Source organism: Ovis aries, chromosome 18, assembly GCF_016772045.2.
Source record: "Ovis aries strain OAR_USU_Benz2616 breed Rambouillet chromosome 18, ARS-UI_Ramb_v3.0, whole genome shotgun sequence".
NCBI lineage: Eukaryota > Metazoa > Chordata > Mammalia > Artiodactyla > Bovidae > Ovis > Ovis aries.
Genome location: NC_056071.1, coordinates 20,416,564 through 20,432,843, shown reverse-complemented (window position 1 = coordinate 20,432,843; position 16,280 = coordinate 20,416,564). Strand labels below are relative to the sequence as shown.

The 16,280-nt window shown below is 40.9% G+C and overlaps 3 protein-coding genes across 5 annotated transcripts in view; 2 read left to right on the top strand and 1 right to left on the bottom strand.

Moving 5' to 3' along the window:
- WDR93 (WD repeat domain 93) overlaps window positions 1-1,389 on the bottom strand; it is a 49,412-nt gene extending 48,023 nt beyond the window's left edge. For both annotated transcript variants that reach the window (XM_012098459.4, XM_004017750.5), the window contains exon 1: window positions 1,355-1,389. The gene's annotated coding sequence lies outside the window, so the exon portion shown is untranslated. The remainder of the gene's footprint in view (window positions 1-1,354) is intronic.
- A 66-nt stretch (window positions 1,390-1,455) lies between these two features.
- Window positions 1,456-8,518, top strand: PEX11A (peroxisomal biogenesis factor 11 alpha). The gene is made up of 3 exons (XM_004017748.5): window positions 1,456-1,626; window positions 3,775-3,890; window positions 6,103-8,518. The coding sequence occupies exons 1-3, from the start codon at window positions 1,571-1,573 to the stop codon at window positions 6,672-6,674; spliced, it is 744 nt and encodes a 247-aa protein (XP_004017797.3). The 5' UTR covers window positions 1,456-1,570; the 3' UTR covers window positions 6,675-8,518.
- Window positions 1,456-16,280, top strand: part of PLIN1 (perilipin 1) — a 28,306-nt gene continuing 13,481 nt past the window's right edge. The window contains exons 1-2 of one of the 2 annotated variants that reach the window (XM_015101761.4): window positions 1,456-1,626; window positions 15,659-15,823. The gene's annotated coding sequence lies outside the window, so the exon portion shown is untranslated. Of the gene's footprint in view, window positions 1,627-15,658; window positions 15,824-16,280 lie in introns of those variants that run through there. The other variant, XM_042234957.2, reaches the window with a different exon arrangement.

Below are 16,280 nucleotides of genomic sequence, written 5' to 3'. Positions count from 1 at the left end.
AAGGAAATCAGTCCTGAATATTCATTGGAAGGACTGATGCTGAAGCTGAAACTCTAATATTTTGGCGACTTGATGTGAAGAAGTGACTCATTGGAAAAGACCCTGATGCTGGGAAAGATTGAAGGCCGGAGGAGAAAGGGATGACAGAGAACGAGATGGTTGGATGGGATCACTGACTTGATGGACATGAGATTGAACAAGCTCCAGGAGTTGGTGATAGACAGGGAAGTCTCGTGTGCTGCAGTCCATGGTGTCACAGAGCTTTGGACACGACTGAGCGACTAAACTGAACCGAACTGAAGGGCTGTGCTCATCCTGCTGTGTTACAACTGGGAAAGAACTAGAGACCAGCTTTCTCCACAGGGCCATAGTCCAGCTGGGTTTCCAGGTATTCCAAGGAGTCCAAGAATCCCGAACGTGAAACTGGTCTTCTAGATCATTATGATGGTACATTGTCAAGGTAGGAGAAAAGAACATAGCTCATACAATTGTTACCTTGATTTAAAATTTAAATATTTAAGCATATGGTTTGTGGGTCTCTATTTGTACTTTCATCCAGGGCCTACAAATGTGAGGGGCAGATCTGACCATGGGAATAAAGTTTAAAAAAAATTGACGCCCTTACTTCATGACAATAAGTGAGTAGTAAGTCACTCAGTCGTGTCCAACTCTTTGTGACCCCGTGGGTAGCCGTTCCCTTCTCCAGGGGATCTTCCCAACCCAGGAATTGAACCCAGGTCTCCTGCATTGCAGGCAGATTCTTTACCAGTTGAGCCACAAGGTAAGTCCAAGAATACTGGAGAATTCTATAAAATTACTGTTTATGGAAGAGTAGGGATTCATGTCTTTAAGCCTCAAAAAGGAAAGTTCAGTGGTGTAGTTTTATTGTAATCTCTTTTAGCCCCCACTTCCTTCATATTAACCCTTCAGAATTCCCTCGAGGAGCAATCTTCTTTCAGTGTTCATTCAATAACCCTAACAGAAAATTCTCTCACTCTACCTAGCTCTCGTGCTAAAATACACCCCATGAATTGGCTTATCTCTGCTCTAACCATTTCCTTCCCCAGATCTGGAACTGGTGTTGCTCAAGGGAAAACAGAAGTACAGAGCTGGGAAATGACTGGGCACCTCAGTCCCCAAGCAAAAAGTTCAGGGAAACTTCCTTTCAGGACTCCGCTGTGGAGGTCCCTGGGCACCCAGGATCTGCGGGGAGGCGCAGGGCGTCCTAGGGACGCCTGAGGTTGAGGAGACAGGTCCCCTCAGATCCCCCGCTCAGAGATCCTACAGATAAAGGGGAGTCCTGGGACATGTGAGGAGCCGCGGCACCCGGATCAGAAGCCGGAACTTCTCTCACCTGGACCAGCAGCTTGGCGTCGCCGTAGTAACCACAACTTCCGGTCCCAACCGGACGTCCACTAAGCCCTCTTTGGAAGGTGTACACGCCCCCGTGGGGGCGGGGAGACTCGGTCCCTCGGGGGTGGAGAAACCGACGCTCCCGTGGGGGACTGTCGGCTGCCCCTGAGGACTAGTGACAGAGCCCGGTGCGACGCGTGTCCTTGGGCTGGGTGCCATGGACGCCTTCATCCGCTTCACCAACCAGTCCCAGGGCCGGGACCGACTCTTCAGGTGAGTTAGGTGCCCGCGGCCTCTACCCCTTCCCCGGTCCCCTCACCCGGGTCGACGGTTCCCAGCTCTCCACACCCGGAGAGGGCGGTAGTAGCCCAGTGGACGAAACCGGGAAAGCCGCTGCCGGCTCCCGGCGGGAGCGTGGCCCAGGAGCTCCTCCTCACCCTGACTTCAGTGAGGTTGGGCCGAACACACCTCCCTTCCCGTCCGGTCCCGCACCTCCAGGCCGCCGGCTGCGGTAAACCAGCCGACGAACCCTCTCTCCTCATCCCAGGAAGAGTGGGTTTTCTCCGCTCAGTATTCCTCCAAGGAATTATTTCAAACTCGAGGTTGACATATGAGCACTTGGTAGTGTCTTGAAAAGCTCCATGAAATACTTACGGGGAGGAATTGTGTTTGTCATCCGTATCTCAGCGAGATACCGCCTGTGAAAAAGTTTTGTGAACCGTAAAATGCAGTGTGGAGAGCCTCAGAAAAAACTGACCACCCTTCCAAGGTACACGCCGTGCTGCTGAAAATATTAAAGAGATTGTGGCTTTAATACTAGCTCCTAACGTTTCTTTTAGGGATTTGGTTGAGTCGTGCTTAATAAAAAGAAATTAGTCACAATTGCAGTTTTATTTAACAGTTTTTTCTTCTTCTGAGTGTACAGTGCTGATACATACAGATGAATAGTAACCACCCCAACAATTATGAAACTTTTGGAACCGGGCTTAATGCCAGATGTTTTCTCAGTGTTACAACTATTAACCCACTTAACTGTCAACACAACCCTATTAGGTTAAATTCTTGAAATCATTCCCATTTCACAGAAATGGGGAAACTGAAGCAGAAGGAGTTTAATAGGGACTAAGTGACTGAACTGAGAGATTTAAAACCACACAGTTGACTTCAGGACCCAGTTCTTTTAGCTATCAAGCCATACTATCTTTCTAACTAATTTGGTAGATTTTCAAAATGGTCGCATTATATACAAACTTCACTAAAACAGAAGCCTCCAGTTCCAGTGTGCTTAGAATATACCCTGCAAATTTTATCAATGAGGTTGGTTAATAAATAATTGCTTAGTATATACTTATTATATGTACTCAGCATATACTTATCTCAAGGTCTGAGATTTCTAGTATTCATTTCCTAATCCCTTTGGTGATCTACAGCTTTTGTGAATACACTGGCATTCAGAAAATAATGTCTTGTTTTTGGACACATTCCTATTATTAGGCAAGATCTGAGAAAAAGGGATTCATTGACCTGACCAGCTTGAGCCCTTTAGCCAGGAAACATACTTACAAGAGAAAGAGAGATTGTTTCTTATTACTTCAGGCATAGTAACACATTCACCATTTTTATTGAGAATAATATTTATAGCATAAGGGGATTTAGATGCAGTTACAGTAGGAAACAGGCATCTATCTACTTTATTTACTAGAATGCCAAATGCATTTAGATGTTTGGTTGTATGATATAAAATTTTTAATTTGTTTCTTTTTTTTTCATTTGTTATGTTTCTGTCAGTAAGGCATTGCTGTTTGTACTCACAACAGTGATCACTTTATTGAATATTTAGTATTATTAAACAGGAGTCTGTATTTTATATAAAATGCTAATTAGTTTGAAAGACAAATCTATACTTATTTATGTGTTGGTCTGTATTTGCTTCTTTTATAAAAAGCTAAACAGTATGCCAGTGATGGACTTTTCATTGGTTCTGGTTTGTGTGTGTGACCTGTCACATTAAGTAGTTGGTAAAAATTTCCTTTTAGAAATCTGAAAATCTTTTAGAAATTTACACTGGAGAAAATAAAGAATATGGATCTTTGCAGACTTAACATGAGGTAGACTTTTCTGCAGTTTACTCTTTTGACTGGGTGGATTTATCTGTGCCAGCAACAGGCGTTCTGAGGAACTGTTCACTCTATTTTTGCAGATTTCTATTTCATTACCTTTGTGTTGCATTTTCATCACATGTTCTACCCTTTGGCCCTGTGAAATGAATGTTGCAGAATTTTGCTCTTGTAAGAGCTGCTGCATGAGAAATTGTCTTGGAAACTTTGTTTTCAGCAAGACATGTTTCTCTTTCCCTTACTTCATGAATCATATTTTATTTGGCTTGTAAATCATTCTCCTCATTTTTCTTTTCCATTTCAGAGCCACTCAGTACACATGCATGTTGCTTAGATATTTGTTAGAGCCTAAAGCTGACAATGAGAAGGTTGTAATGAAGCTCAAGAAACTGGAATCCAGTGTGAGCACTGGCCGTAAATGTAAGTACCCTGTCCCTTGAGGGACAGTGGCTCCTGGTTTAGAATCCTCAGACCTTGTAATTCACAAAAATCCTTCCTAGGTCATGAATTTCTAGTCAGTCAAGCTGATTGATGAAGATCACTAGTAAGGCTGCCCTCATGGAATGATAGGCCATAAAGATGGAATATTTTGCTGCAAACGGTTCACAAACACTCTCCTATGTTCACATTTGGTGCGACATCTTGTCTTTCTGCTTCATCATAACCAGTGGAACATACAATATGTTAGTTCACCTTTAGTTCTTAGAATCACAAAATATTCTGGCAATCTCTGACATGAACTTCTGGCTCCTGGGAGCCCTGAGAGAATACAGTAGCTATATCCTTGACCCCCTTCCCTTTTCCTTTTTCTTGAGGGATTGCTAGAGGAAATGGATGGATACTTTTTCTTAAGTCATTTGTGGGGTTGTTTTCATGTAAAACGCAAAAAGCAGTCAGTGTTGTACTCATTTAATTCATTTTGAGTATCTGCTTCATGTAGGTATAGTTCTGAGCTTTATGGAAGAACTAAAATCACATGGTCTAATGATATAAGATTTAGTACCAAATATATTGGTTGAGAAAAAGAAAGCTGTTTTGAGGAGGTGGAACTTGAGGTGTGGCAAGAGAGAGAAGGATTAGGAGAGCATTCTTGAAGGGTAGTTTCCTGTAGTGGAGGCTCAGGACTGCTCTGAGCAAACCACTGTGTTGGAAGATCAACGAGGAAACTAGTTTGATGAGCAGAAGACTTACTTTGTCACGCAGAGGGATGGGAAGGAGCTCTTCTGGGTGGATTGGAAAGCCAAGATTAGAAGTTCTCCCTCTTCAGAATGTTGGGGCTCAAAGGTCCTTTATTTTTTTTTTTTTGATGACTTTGTTTATTTATTTTATTTTATTTTTTTTGACTGTTTCTCAAATACTTTATTATTATTTTTTTTAATCTTTAATTCTTACATGCGTTCCCAAACATGAACCCCCTCCCACCTCCCTCCCCATAACATCTCTCTGGGTCATCCCCATGCACCAGCCCCAAGCATGCTGCATCCTACGTCAGACATAGACTGGCGTCAAAGGTCCTTTAAAAATTATTGGTCTTTGAAGTTTAGAAAGGACTTACCCAAGGTCACTAAGCTACTTAGTGCAACAGCTAGAACTGGAAACCTGGATTATTCATTACATATTTTGTGTTATTTTTTATAAAACAATACCAAACATTTTTCTGAGATCAATGTTTCCTGAGAGTAGCTACTTCTGAGAATTTACTGGGTCTAAGGTATATTCATGTATGGAAAATACTTCTTTTGTATCCTCCATAATGTTTCAGATTGTAATATATACAAATATTTATTGATTGGTGCATCACTGATCGAGTTATGTGCTCTGATAAAGGAAATGCCCTGGCAATGGTTGATTTAGTTGAACTAGGCGTCACATATGACAGTATTATTAGTTGTGCTACCCGCTAAATCCTGTTATCGCTACTTTGGCTTTTTGACAGTAGGGAGCCATAAGGTCTTTGGACCAGAGCAGGATGATGTTTTGTTAAGTCGCTAAGTTGTGTCCAACTGTTTGTAACCTCGTGGACTGTAGCCCTCAAGGCTCCTCTGTCCATGGGATTTCCCAGGCAAGAATACTGGCATAGGTTGCCATTTCCTTCTCCAGGGGATCTTCCCAACCCAGGGATTGAACCTGCGTCTCCTGCACTGGCAGGTGGATTCTTTACTGCTGAGCCACCAAGGAGAGTTTTTTTAAAAAGCAGTCTTTTAACTGGAAAGTAAATAAGCATAAGGCATCCGACTCTCCAAAAGAAAGTTGTATTCCAGAGTTCATGTTACTGCAGTACCTTCCTTCTAAAGAAGTATAGCTGGTAATATGCAAATTGTAACAACCCACACTTATGATTGACCTGGCCTAAAGTATGTTGTCATTTGTTAATGTTGTCATTCAAATGGAGGCAATAAGTTTAAAGGGTTGCTGGTTTTTGGTTTTTTTTTTTTTGCCTTCCAGGATCATCTTAGGTGTCCTTAACCTACTGTAAAGTGCTTTTCCTTTCCTGAGCAAAGACTGAGCCACAAATGACAGTCAGTTGTTAAAAAAGCAGTGCTGACCTCTCACCCTGATACAGGGCTTCTGCCTGTAAAATCCTGTTACATCTAATTAAATAACCATGAATTCTTGTGGGTTCTTCTTACAGGGTTCAGACTAGGCAATGTGGTGCATGCTCTCCAGGCGACACAGCAGAGCATTCGTGCCACTGACCTGGTGCCCCGTGTATGCCTAACATTAGCCAGCTTGAACCGTGTGATGTATTTCATCTGCGACACCATCCTCTTCGTGAGGAGTACAGGGCTCGCCTCTGGTGTTAACAAAGAGAAATGGCGAAGGTGGGCTGCCCGCTATTACTACTATTCTCTTCTGCTGAGCCTGGTCAGGGATCTGTATGAAGTCTCCCTGCAGATGAAACAGGTTGCACACGACAGGGCAAAGAGGGAGAAGTCAGCGTCCCAGGATACCCTCAGGTACAGTGTGGCTGACGAGGAGACAGAGTGGCTCCAGTCCCTTCTTCTTCTCTTATTCCACTCTCTGAAGAGGCATCCTCCCTTGTTTCTGGACACAGTGAAGAACTTCTGTGACATCCTGAACCCCCTGGACCAGTTGGGGATCTATAAGTCCAATCCTGGCATCATAGGCCTCGGAGGCCTCGTGTCCTCTGTAGCAGGCATCATCACTGTGGCGTATCCTCAGATGAAACTGAAGACCCATTGACATGGTTTCAGGCTGAAGACAAGTATCTGCTTTGAAGACAAGCTGTGAGTGAAATGGACATTTGCACTAGGCACAGCCGTGTCATACTGTGCTTGAGGACTTATTCACATGAATATCTAGTGACTGTGATGTGAACAGAGGTGGGGCCAAGGGTGGTGAAGGGGAGAGCTTGAAGATTTATGTGTTTTCTAGAGTGTGGGAGTGACTTCTAAATTTCTGTATATTTTTCCTTCATCTCACATTTATTGAGCATCTCTTATGTGCATATTAGGAGCTCAGTGTTTGCTAAGTAAATAAAAATTGAAAAAGAAAAATTAGAAAGATCTAAACTAACAAGTGGACACTAATATGTAACGACTGCAATTCGGGAGACCTGGGTTCGTTCGACCCCTGGGTAGGGAAGATCCCTGGAGAAGGGCATGGTAATCCACTCCAGGATTCTTGCCTGGAGAATCCCATGGACAGAGGAGCCTGGTGGGCTGCAGTCCACGGGGTCGCACAGAGCTGGACATGACTGAGTCCTTGTGCCTGGCTGCTTTTGCACAACTCCAGTAGGTCTGATGCACAGCCCTCTCTCAGACCTAGTAGAGACCCCTGATCTGGTCACTTACCCTGCTTCCTCCATAGCTGTCAGTGCCAGGAAGGAGCAGAGCTAGCCTCTTAACTTACCTTTCACATCACTGCACTCCTGTCCTTTGTCCAGGAGTAAAATCATCAGGTGTCTTCATGGTATAAATTGTGTCTTTAGGTAATGCAGCAAGGAAAAACAAATAAAAAGCAGATAGAAAGGACATGAAGTAAAAATAATGTGGAAAGTTACGGTTGGTACTTGTGGGTCAGCTTGTGACAGATGAGGAGACTGAGGTTAAAACAGGATAGGGACTTCCCTAGTGGTCCACTGGCTGGGACTCTGTGCTCCCAATGCATGGGGTCCAGGGTTCAATTCCTGGCCAGGGAACTAGATCCCACATGCTGCAGTTAAAGATCCTACATGCCACAACTAAGACCTAGCACAGCCAAATTAAAAAAAAACAAAAAACAAAAAAACAACTGAGGCCAGACCTTGTTTCTCTGACTCTCAATCCAGTGCTCTTTCCATGTGTCACTGTCTTCCTGATTGGGTAGAAGTGTGAGACTCTCCAGAATCCCATACAAAAAGCCTTTTTTTTTTTTTTTTTAAGAACATTTGTTGGCTAGTGGTTTATATTCTGTTCTACAGATATCTAGATCCAACAACTGGATTGTTTTATTTAAAGCGGTATAACAGTATGGGCATTTATACATTAATTTTCAGTGAAAGTTACGAAGTTAAGAAACTTCATGAATACTATAAAGTAGAAGGATCATAACATTCTATAAGTCAGACTTCATATTTGTGGAGTGGTTGGGAAAAGTGGAAAAGGGCAGTGAGCTATGAGTGAGGAAGACACCAGAATACTGAGTGGATGCCACTTGCTCAAGCAGGGTGTTGAGTTCTTTCTTGTGATTGAAGATCCTCTTAATTTGAGGCAAGTGAGGTAGAGAAATAGGGGAGCATCAGATAAGAGGCCAGTGTCAGCCTTACCAGTAAAGCCATCACATTTATCTGAACAGCAATGAGAAATGTACACTCAGTAAATTTTCCATAAACGTAATTGAGATTCTTAAAAAATAGATTCAGGTACTTGGCTGTCTAGTTTTTGAGTAACCAATCAAGATACAGGATTTGACAAAGAACATTTTGAGAATTTTAAGAGAAATGAAAGCTGCTAGATTGGGGCAAATAAAAAATATTAACTATAATTACTTTGTCCATACCTTCTACTGTAATAAATTATGTCTAATAAATCTGTAGACAAAATTTACTCATGTATCTGTGAATGTGTTCTGGGAATGGACAAGAGTTAAAGTAAGGTGGTCCTAAGATAAGCAGTTTACACAATCGATAGAGTGAGTTCTGGTAAAATAAGCTCTTGGCTGGAAGGTCCAAGTGCAGGAGAAGGATGAAGAAAGATTTAAGTATAGAACATCCTGGTTGAAAGAGACCTCTAAGACAATCTTGTCCAGACTGCTGAGGGTCCCATATATTATCCTTATCAGTGGTGTTTTGCCTCTGCCTGGAAAAGCTTGACTCTAATGGCATTTTAACAGTGTGACCATCTTGGTAGTTTTGTCCTCTGCAAGTTAGAGTGGGTGATGGGGAGCTTGGGAAAAGCCACATCTTCTAGAATTTGTGAAAACCTTAATGGTACCTCCTTCCCTGTGCACTTTTCTCCTTTCTAACTAACCATCCCCACCTTCAGTCCTCAATATTCATTCAGGAAGGATCCTAAAAACCAAAGATATTTTTTTCTCTTTCAGTTTTACTGAGATATAATTGACACAGTACTTATAAGATGTACAGCATAATGATTTGATTTACATACATCATGAAATGATCAGTAAGTTTAGTAAATATCCATCATCTCATATAGATACAAAATTGAAGAAATAAAAAAAATCTTCCTTACATTTAGAACCCTTAAGGTTTACTCACTAAAGAACTTCCATAAATAACATACAACAGTGTTAATTATATTTATCATGTTGTGCATACATCCCTAGTACTTATTTGTCTCATAAACTGGGAGTTTGTACTTTTTGACTGCCTTCCTCCAGTTACCTCTCTCTCCATCTCCTGCCTCTGATAACCACAAATCTGATTTCTTTTTCTACAAGTTTGGTTTTGAAGTAAAAGTGACCTACAGCACAGTGTTATTTCCTGGTGCAGAACATAGTAATTCGATATTTCTACACATTTCAAAGTGATCACCACAATAAATCTAGTTATCTGTCACCAGACAAAGGTATTATATGTTTATTGATTAAATTTTCCACATTGTACATTCCATACCTGTGACACATTTATTTTATAACTGTAAGAAGTTTGTTAATCTCCCTCACCTATTTGCTCTTTTACCCCATACCCTCACCTCAAATGGTAAGTATTCTTAATAACTGTATTTCTGTTTTTTTCTTTTTAAAAAAATTGAAGTATAGCTGGTTTACAATATTGTTAGTTTCAGGCGTACAGCAAGGTGAATCAGTGATACATATGTATTTTTTAGATTATTTTCCATTATAGGTTATTATAAGATATTGAATATAGTTCCCTGTGCTATACAAAAAATCCTTATTTATATGTTTTATGTATGCTGCTGCTGCTGAATCGCTTCAGTCGTGTCTGACTCTGTGTGACCCCCTAGATGGCAGCCCACCAGGCTCCCCCGTCCTTGGGATTCTCCAGGCAAGAACACTGGAGTGGGTTGCCATTTCCTTCTCCAATGCACTAAAGTGAAAAGTCAAAGTAAAGTCGCTCAGTCGTGTCCAATCCTCAGCGACCCCATGGACTGCAGCCTACCAGGCTCCTCCATCCATGGGATTTTCCAGGCAAGAGTACTAGAGTGGGGTGCGATTGAAGTAGTTTGTTAATCCGATACTTCTAATTTATCCCTACCCCTGTTCCCCTTTGCTAACAATAAGTTTGATTTCTATGTCTGTGAGTCTGTTTCTCTTTTGTATGTAAATTCATTTGTATTATTTTTTAGATTCCATATGTGCATACATGCTAAGTCACTTCAATCATGTCCAACTTTGTGACTCTATGGACTGTAGCCTGCCAGGCTCCTCTGTCCAAGGGATTCTTCGGGCAAGAATACTGGAGTGGGTTGCCGTGCCCTCCAGCGGATCTTCTCAACCCAGGGATTGAACCCACATTGTTTATGTCTCCTGCATTAGCAGGCAGGTTCTATACCACTACGTGATACCATATAATATTTGTCTGAAGACATTTCTTAGATATATAGACCAGCACATTCACAGCTGAACATTGTTGCCTAGAATTTGTTTATTCAACAACAAATGTTTGAGTGCTGTGCTTAGATCTGGGATCCATTTGTATACAGGATGACCAAGGTCCCTGTGCTCATGGCGTAGTTGGACAGAGTTGGGGACGGGGCATATAGGGATAGGGAATAAAAGGAAATAACTATGTCCTTCAAGCTGCTGCTGGAAAGTGGACTCTTCCCATGGGACTCTGTTAGACCCTTTTCACCACTTCTCACTTCTCACCCACATTCTGGATGCCCAGCTGACACGGCCAAAGAGCCAGCTTTGTCAACAGAGCTTTCAGGCACAGAGCCCTATACTCCCTCTGGCCCAAAGCCATGACTTCAAAGTCTTAACACTGCCCTTTGGCCCAGGTTGCTCTCTTGACACATAGATAATTTGACCTAAACATTGAAGTGAGGTGAAGGCAGAGGCCACTTCTTCAGGTACTTCCCTCTCTCTCTATTACTGTCTTATATTTTCAAAGCCCAGGTTGGATCAATAAGTATTAAATGTATCACATATTTAAAATTTTTTAGTAATTTTTATTGGAATGTAGTTGCTTTGCAATGCTGTATTTGTTTCTTGCTGTACAGCAAAGTGAATCAGTTATACATATATCCACTCATTTTTAGATTTTCTTTCTGTTTAGATCACCACAGAGCACTGAGTTCCCTGTGCTAAACTGTAGGCTCTCATTATTTATTTCTTTTATGAATTGTATCAAGTATAAATATATGTCAGTCCCAATCTCCCAACTCATTTTACCCTCCTCCGACTTTGATAACCATAAGTTTCTTCTCTACATTTGTGACTCTATAAATATTTTTGCTTTGCTGACAAGTTCATCTCTACTATTTTTCTAGATTCCATATATAAATGATATTATACAATGTTTCTCTCTTTCTGACATAACTCTACTTTGTATGATAGCCTCTAGGTCCACCCACATCTCTACAAATGTCATTTCTTTCTATGGCTGTCTAATATCCCATTATATATATATGTACAACATCTTTTTTATCCTTTTGCTTTTGTGTCCTGGCTACTGTAAATAGTCCTTCAGTGAACAGGGTGTGTGAATCCCTTAGGATTATGGTTTTCTCTAGATATATGCTTAGGAACGGGGCTGCTGGGTCATATGGTAGTTCTATTTTTAGTTTTTTAAGGAACCTCCATACTGTTCTCCATAATGATTGTACCAGTTTATTTTCCCATTGACAGTACAAGAGGGTTCCCTTTTCTCCACACTCTCTCCAGCATTTATCGTTTATAGCCCGTTTAATGATGGCCATTCTAACTGATGTGAGGTGATATCTCATTGTAGTTTTGATTTGCATTTCTCTAATAATTAGCAATGTTGAGAATCTTTTCAGACGTTTGTTAGCCATTTCTATGTCTTCTTTAGAGAAATGTCTATTTAGGTCTTCCACCTATTTTTTGATTGGGTTATTTGTTTTTGATATTGAGCTACATAAGCTATTTGTGTATTTTGGAGATTAATCCCTTGTTGGTTGCTTCATTTACAAATATTTTCTCCCATTCTGAGAGTTGTCATTTCGTTTTGTTTAGGGTTTGCTTTGCTGTGCAAAAGGCTTTTAAGCTTAGGTCCCATTTTTTAATTTTTGTTTTTATTTTCATTATTCTAAGCAGTGGATTGAAAGAGATCTTGTTTTGGCTTATATCAGAGAATGTTCTGCATATATTTTCCTCTAAGAGGTTTATAGTACCTAGCCTTACATTTAGGTCTCTAATCTATTTTGTTTTTGTGTATGGTGTTAGGGAATGTTCTGATTTCATTATTGTACATGTGGTACAAGTGGTTTTCATTTTGTACAAGTGAGTTTTTGCAGTACCACTTATTGAAGAGACTATCTTTTCTTCACTGTATATTCTTGCCTCCCTTGTCATAGAAAATGCTCAAAATTCTCCAAGCCAGGCTTCAACATTACGTGAACCATGAACTTCCAGATGTTCAAGCTGGATTTAGAAAAGGCAGAGGAACCAGAGATCAAATTGCCAACATCCATTGGAACATTGAAAAAGCGAGGGAGTTGTAGAAAAACATCTGCCTCATTGACTATGCCAAAGCCTTTGACTGTGTGGATCACAACAAACTGTGGAAAATTCTTCAAGAGATGGGAATACCAGACCACCTGATCTGCCTCCTGAGAAATCTGTATGCAGGTCAAGAAGCAACAGTTAGAACTGGACATGGAACAACAGACTGGTTCCAAATAGGGAAAGGAGTATGTCAAGGCTGTATATTGTCACCCTGCTTATTTAACTTATATGCAGAGTACATCATGAGAAACGCTGGGCTGGAAGAAGCACAAGCTGAAATCAAGATTGCCAGGAGAAATATCAATAATCTCAGATATGTAGATGACACCACCCTTATGGCAGAAAGCAAAGAAGAACTAAAGAGGCCCTTGATGAAAGTGAAAGATGAGACTGAAAAAGTTGGCTTAAAACTCAGCATTCAGAAAAAGGTCATGGCATCTGGTCCCATCAACTTCATGGCAAATAGATGTATAAACAGTAAGAGACTATATTTTTAGGGGGCTCCAAAATCACTACAGATGGTGACTGCAGCCATGAAATTAAAAGACACTTGCTCCTTGGAAGAAAAGTTATGACCAACCTAGACAGCATATTAAAAAGCAGAGACATTACTTTGCCAACAAAGATCCATCTAGTCAAAGGTATAGTTTTCCCAGTAGTTATATATGGATGTGAAAGTTGAACTGTAAAGAAAGCTGAGTGCCGAAGAATTGATGCTTTTGAACTGTGGTGTTGGAGAAGACTCTTGAGAGTCCCTTGGACTGCAAGGAGATCCAACCAGTCCATCCTAAAGGAAATCAGTCCTGAATATTTGTTGGAAGGACTGATGCTGAAGCTGAAACTCCAATATTTTGACCACCTGATGCAAAGAACAGAGTCATTTGAAAAGAGCCTGATGCTGGGAAAAATTGAAGGCAGGAGGAGAAGGGGATGACAGAGGATGAGATGGTTGGATGGCATCATTGACTCAATGGACATGAGTTTGAGTAAACTCCGGGAGTTGGTGATAGACAGGGAGGCCTGACATGCTTCAGTCCATGGGGCTGCAAAGAGTTGAACATGACTGAGCAACTGAACTGAACTGAGGTGGTCATAGGTGCAGGTACATGGGTGTATCACTGGACTTCTATCTTGTTTCCCTGATCTATATTTCTGGTTTTGTGCCTGAATCATACTGTTCTGATTACTGTAACTTTGTAGTATAGTCTGAAGTCAGGGTGCCTGATTCCTGCAGCTCTGTTCTTCTTTCTCAACATTGATTTTACTATTCAGGGTCTTCTGTGTTTCCATACAAAGTGTAAAATTTTTTGTTCTAATTCTGTGAAAAATGCCCTTGGTAATATGATAGGGATTACACTGAATTTGTAGATTGCTTTGGGTAGCATAGTAATTTTCACAGTATTGATTCTGTCAATCCAAGAACATGGTATAGCTTTCCATTTGTGTCATCTTTGATTTTTTTTATCAGTATCCTATAGTTTTGCCTCCTTAGGTAGGTTTATTCCTAGGTAATTTTTTTTTTTGATGTGATGGTAAATGAGATTGTTTCTGTAATCTATATTTCTGGTCTTTCATTGTTAGTGTATAGAATTGCAAGAAATTTTCATGTATTAATTTTGTATCTTGCAACTTTACTGGATTCACTGATGAGCTCTAGTAGTTTTCTGGCAGCATCTTTAGGATTTCTTAGGTATTGTATCATGTCATCTATAAACAGACAGTTTTACTTCTTTCCATTTTGGATTCCTTTTGTTTGGAATCTTTTGGAATCCTTTTGTTTCTCTTTCTTCTCTGATAGCCATAGCTAGAACTTCCAAAACTGTTGAGTAAAAGTGTCTAGAGTGGACATCCTTGTCTTATTCCTCACCTTAGAGGAAATACTTTCACCTTTCACCATTGAGTTTTATTTTAGCTCTGGGTGTGTCGTATGTCTAGATGTGTCATATCCTTTATTATGTGGAGGTAGGTTCCTTCTAAGCCCACTTTCTGAAGAGTTTTTATCATCAATTGGTGGTATCACATATTTATTATTCTTTTTGGAGACTCCACTTGACTCTTTCCTCCCCTTCCTGACTTCTAGTTTCTTGCCTTATCATATCCTAGACATAGAATTGATTACAGAGGATCTGTTACACATCTCCATTCCTCTCTACTTGCTGCCTCTTTCTCTGATCGCCCACGGTGTACAGCTTAGCAGAGAGCCAACAGTAGGTACGATTTTGCAAAAAATAAGGGAAATAAGTTTTGTCCTATTACCAGTGTTAATTAAAAAGCCCTTCTTAGATAATCTGAAACCTATGGTTTACATCACAGCCCTCCATCATCTCTGAAGCCAGGAATTAGCACTTGGGGTCCTGTCTGATTCATTACTAAGGAAGGGAGGGGAGGTGATCAGTGGCTGTCTGGATGCTATTGATCAGTAACTGAATCTTGGTCAACATTGTCTTTTCCAGACTTGACAAAATCCATTTGGCTTTCTCACTGCATATTCTGGTGGCATCTTAAATTAGGCAGAGTTCAATAAACTTTCTGGAAATCTGGAATTTACAGAGATTGAAATAGCTCCATTAAAACCTAGATTGTCAAGGAATCTACCCCAGCTCTGGTTTTCTTCTTCACTGAGAGTAATTTATCTTCATAATCAAAAGACTAACACGTTCAGGTAAACTGTGTTCCTGTGTGGGTTTAAATCTTACTGTTCAAAAGTCATTCTTGATAGTAAAAAATAAGGATGAGGGAAATGGATTAAAAACCATTCCACAGGACCCTCTGTGGAAAAGGAGTCAAAGATTATAAAACTTTAGAGGTTATGAGTTTAATGACATATACCCCAACATCTTCTTTCTGGAAAACAGCTTTTTTGAGAATTGAGGGTCAGAAATGGGTCACAGAGCAGATATTTCATTGCTCAGGAATAATAACTGCTCTGAGTCTGGTTTTCCCTCAGCCCTGCTCTCTACCCCCTAGTTGGCTAAATCTCCTTACAGAAGTCAGGATATGCCCAGGGGACCCTGGGTCAAATAACCATGACAACAGGCTGACCGGACTTTCTCTTCCTCTCTGCCCTCCTCTAGTTGGGAGGTGTTAATAGCTTTGCTCAAGAGCAATTGGATTTGTTTCCTCCGGATGAGACTCGGCAGCCTGGGCTCTGTGGCACTGAGACAACATCAGCTGGAGTGAGTGTGGGGCTTCCGAGACAACCTTACCTGGTTGGTTTCTGAGAAGTAAAGAAATTGAGGGTAAGGGTCTTCTGGGAATTTTACTGAGGATGAAGAGGCCTGCAGGGAAACCCCTGAAGGAGAGGTTATTGAGGGTGAATGACCAAGAATGTAAATACTCTGCAGCCACTGGCTTTTCCAGAACACAACTGAAATGGCTGGTTTTACGAATGGCTACTTTCTTATCTGGCTGAGCAGGGGAAGGACTGGCAGCTATGCTTGCTTAAAAAGAGAGGAATTAATGCAGAACTTTTTCATTAAAAAAAAAAAAAAAGACTAAACCTGAAATTCATTCTTTTAGTCTCTTGGACCCTCATCTAAGAGCTCCCAAACTTCATCTAAAACCTCTTATCTCTTAGAAGCTACTTTCATTTTTTGTTTCTTACCCTGAATACTTAAAAGAAACTTTGGTCTCGACAAGTGGGCTGCCAGGCCTCATCATTGTAGGACTCTAAGGACTAGCCACTTGTCTGTGAAA

What these genes read in the sequence shown, in the direction of transcription:
- PEX11A (XM_004017748.5), top strand. Translation starts at nt 1,571, where the DNA reads ATGGACGCCTTCATCCGCTTCACCAACCAGTCCCAGGGCCGGGACCGA. An exon ending in GGCCGGGACCGACTCTTCAG is followed by an intron (nt 1,627 to 3,774) that starts GTGAGTTAGGTG and finishes TTTCCATTTCAG; the next exon opens with AGCCACTCAGTACACATGCA. An exon ending in TGTGAGCACTGGCCGTAAAT is followed by an intron (nt 3,891 to 6,102) that starts GTAAGTACCCTG and finishes TTCTTCTTACAG; the next exon opens with GGTTCAGACTAGGCAATGTG.